Source organism: Abramis brama (genome assembly GCF_963993115.1).
Source record: "Abramis brama genome assembly, chromosome: 2".
NCBI lineage: Eukaryota > Metazoa > Chordata > Actinopteri > Cypriniformes > Leuciscidae > Abramis > Abramis brama.
The window spans coordinates 59,834,742-59,838,023 of record NC_139964.1 but is presented as its reverse complement, the minus strand read 5'-3'; the positions used below and the strand labels follow the sequence as shown (position 1 = coordinate 59,838,023).

Here is a 3,282-nt window from a genome sequence, read left to right as displayed (position 1 = left end):
AGGAAATTATTTTAAACATACAATACAGTATACATCCTATTTATGAGCTACATAATTACAGTATTCTTAAAACAACATGTAAATACCTTTAACTCTGTTTACTGGATATTGATATATTATTGTTATAATAGTAGGCTATTGTTATACAAATAACTACCACCAACAGCAGATGCATAAGTGATTACAGTCTTCTGCATTGTCTACTTTGTCCTCCACATAGTCATTGGCAAAGTTGACAATATTTTTCAATGCATCTAAAATCAGAATATCAGTTGTTGTGTTAGTGGTATGTTCCTCATGGTAGTTCTTCACAGGATAAATGCAGTTCACAGGAACACCCAGTTTGCAAGAACACTCCTCCATCTGCAAAGAGAACATATAGACTTTTTTTTTGTATACAAAAATAAAATAGAAGAGAAGAGAGTATAATACAGGTCACGTCACACCTAGTCTGACTGTCACATGTGATATGCAATGAGTTTGGATCCCACATTGATTATTTATCATTATATATGATCAAAACCTATAATTTCCAATGGGAATTACAAGAAACTGAAATATACCTAAGCCAAATTTAATCAATGTATTCACTATGATAAAAAAAAAAGAAAAAAAGAAGCCATATACCTTAATACCTCGCCTTAATACCTTCTGTTTTATTTTTTTGCTTGTGTAGATCTTCTTAAGATCTTCTTTAACTAGTGGACATGCTTCATCCACTTTGGTCATGATTATGACTTGAGGAATGCCTGTGGTACAATGAACAATAATTACACTGTATATTCCACAAAACAAAAAAACAAAAAAACTGAATTTACACACATTATGCTGTTAAAATTTTACTTTTTACTTATTTTAAGATGGTGTTTAGCTTCTATGATGATCATTGACTGTTTGTATATTTTGTTATAGTTATGCATGAATCTGAGTGATGATTCCCACTTTTTTAAAGTAAAATCCTCCAGGTCTTGCACAACTGTTAAGTTGTTCTTAACATTGGCTATATGATATTGAGATCCAACCAATCAAATGCGACTATTACAAAAGGTGCAAACATTCTCTGATGCTCAAGAAAGTTCATGAATGAAACATATGCATAAAATTGGTATTTTTGAGAATAAACATATAGATATTATATGACTCACCCAAATTCCGTGCTTCCTCCCGAACTACTCTCATTTGCCTTATTTTTTCCTCATCCATCATAGAAACAGTGTCAGCAGGAAGAACAGCCACCAGACAGTGAATCCTATCTTTCAGAGTGGGGTTCTTTTTGTACTTTGGGTCGTTTTCTGTAATTGTTCTTACTGGGTTAAACTGAAGAGATAGAAGCACTAAATAAACTACAAGAATGCGTTGCATTATGGAAAACAACAACAATAGAACTGGAAAAAAACCCAATGTTTGACCAGTAGTTGACCAATTAAAAGTGAGCATTGCATGCATGACACTCTTTTGCACTGTTCAGTTCACCAGCATTTCTGGAGTGAAGTTTATCACACTTTTTGTGAACAATCAGCTCAGGTTTACTTCCACACTATGCAAAAGAACCTTATGACTATAGTGCTTGAATAAAAAAAAAATGAAGTCTGTATTAAATGCACTTACAGTTTAACCATCGCTGATGCAACCATTTAATAACTGGATGATGTCTTCACTCTGTATTCCAGTACCTTCATTGTGCATACCAGCGATGTCAGTGAACGTGAAAGGAAAGAAAGAGCCTGACCTGTCGTTCTTCACTTTGTATGTTTTGCACTGAAAACAAAATCCAATCATTGTTTTTTGGAGTTTTGCATTAAAGCTTTTCTTACTTTGATAATAAATAATCAAATAAAAAATAAAATAAATAAAAGTATTTTAATGGAAATTACAGCAGTTCACTTCACATGGCTTTCATATAAATATCATAATAAAAACATTTCACATTTAAGCTTATACCTCCAAAGTGAAACTACGATCAGCTACAGAATGTGCCAGAGCTCTGGTGGTGATGCGCTCCTGGAGAACAGAATTCACAGAGTTGAAGAGGCTTGATTTTCCAGCACCTACTGGTCCATGCAGAAGAATTCTGAGAGTGTTGACTTCTTTGTTTCCAGGTTGGAAGTTGGTTACTGTTGTCAAAAGGGTTTGTCTATCTTCACTAGAAAGGGAGATTAAAGGGGGTGGTCAGGGGATTTTGTGAGCATAACCCTAGATTTAGGCCTATATGCATAAAATAAATGTGAGATGCAACATGTTTTTAAAATATTCCAAGAATATATAATCAATTAAGTCACTTTAAAAATGCAAGAAGAACATGTTACAAGAAACATGAAACTGGCTATTGTCAAATTTATTTTACTACAGTTTTGTCTGAAATTGACCAATGAGAGATCTAATTGTAAGGGTTAATGGATAAAGCACAGCTTGTTCAGGCAGGAGAAAAAAAATTGTTTTCAAGAGCCTACCTCCAGTTCGTTGACCTCCATGGCCTGTCATACTCTGTTTAACCAAAAAGAATTGTTAGTCTTTTTCAATTTTAATTAATTAATTTAGCCCACTTACTTACTGTCGTAATTTGGCTATATTTCTTAGTATAGTGGTCTCCAGGATGATGTAAAAACTATGAATAACACTAGTCGCTCTTATTTAAATAAGAACTTTCTGGAAGAATTAATTTCAGTGTGTGGGCATTAATCATTTTTTTCAGGATAATATAACCCTATTTTTTGTTTGAGAAAATCATAATTTACCTGGAGAAGGACGAGGAGGAGGAGGAGGAGAATTACCCATTCTAGCAACGTCTTTGTCCTTATATTGGAAAATAAAATATTGGTTAGCAGAATACCATTAAAAATCAAAATGATGTAAAATCTGGAATAATAATAATAATGAATAAATAAATAAGTAAAATAAATCAGTGTGTCACTATGGGGTTTCTTGCTTTGTCTCAGTCCCTCCCAATGTTTCCCTCCCATCTAAACACCCTTAGGGATGGCTTGTCTGTGCCACTACGTGACATATTTCTTTTAATATTTCTTTTTAATTATTCATTTAATCTTTAGTTTTATGTTTGTGTAAAATCTATAAATAAAAGTAGGCTACATTCAAATAGAAAAATATAGTAGAATTAGAGCATTTGCCTTTTTCAGTTGGTCTGTACTGACATCAACAAAATGTTGTGTTGATAACTGAACTAGCTGCATTATGATCACATGCAGTAACTCAAACTGTAAAAAATGATGTTGCTTTTTTTGTTAAGCATTAAATTATTTTTACGTTCACTTTCATGGTATTTGT

General features: G+C 32.8%; 1 protein-coding gene across 1 annotated transcript; it reads right to left on the bottom strand.

The window, feature by feature from the left end:
* Nucleotides 1–153: 153 nt before the first annotated feature.
* LOC311069672 (interferon-induced protein 44-like) lies at nt 154–2,790 on the bottom strand (the record flags this gene model as incomplete). Its single annotated transcript, XM_084093008.1, has 7 exons — nt 2,736–2,790; nt 2,451–2,484; nt 1,942–2,143; nt 1,615–1,758; nt 1,146–1,317; nt 628–749; nt 154–363 (listed from the first exon to the last, which is right to left on the bottom strand). The coding sequence occupies exons 1-7, from the start codon at nt 2,773–2,775 to the stop codon at nt 154–156; spliced, it is 924 nt and encodes a 307-aa protein (XP_083949134.1). The 5' UTR covers nt 2,776–2,790.
* Nucleotides 2,791–3,282: the final 492 nt, after the last annotated feature.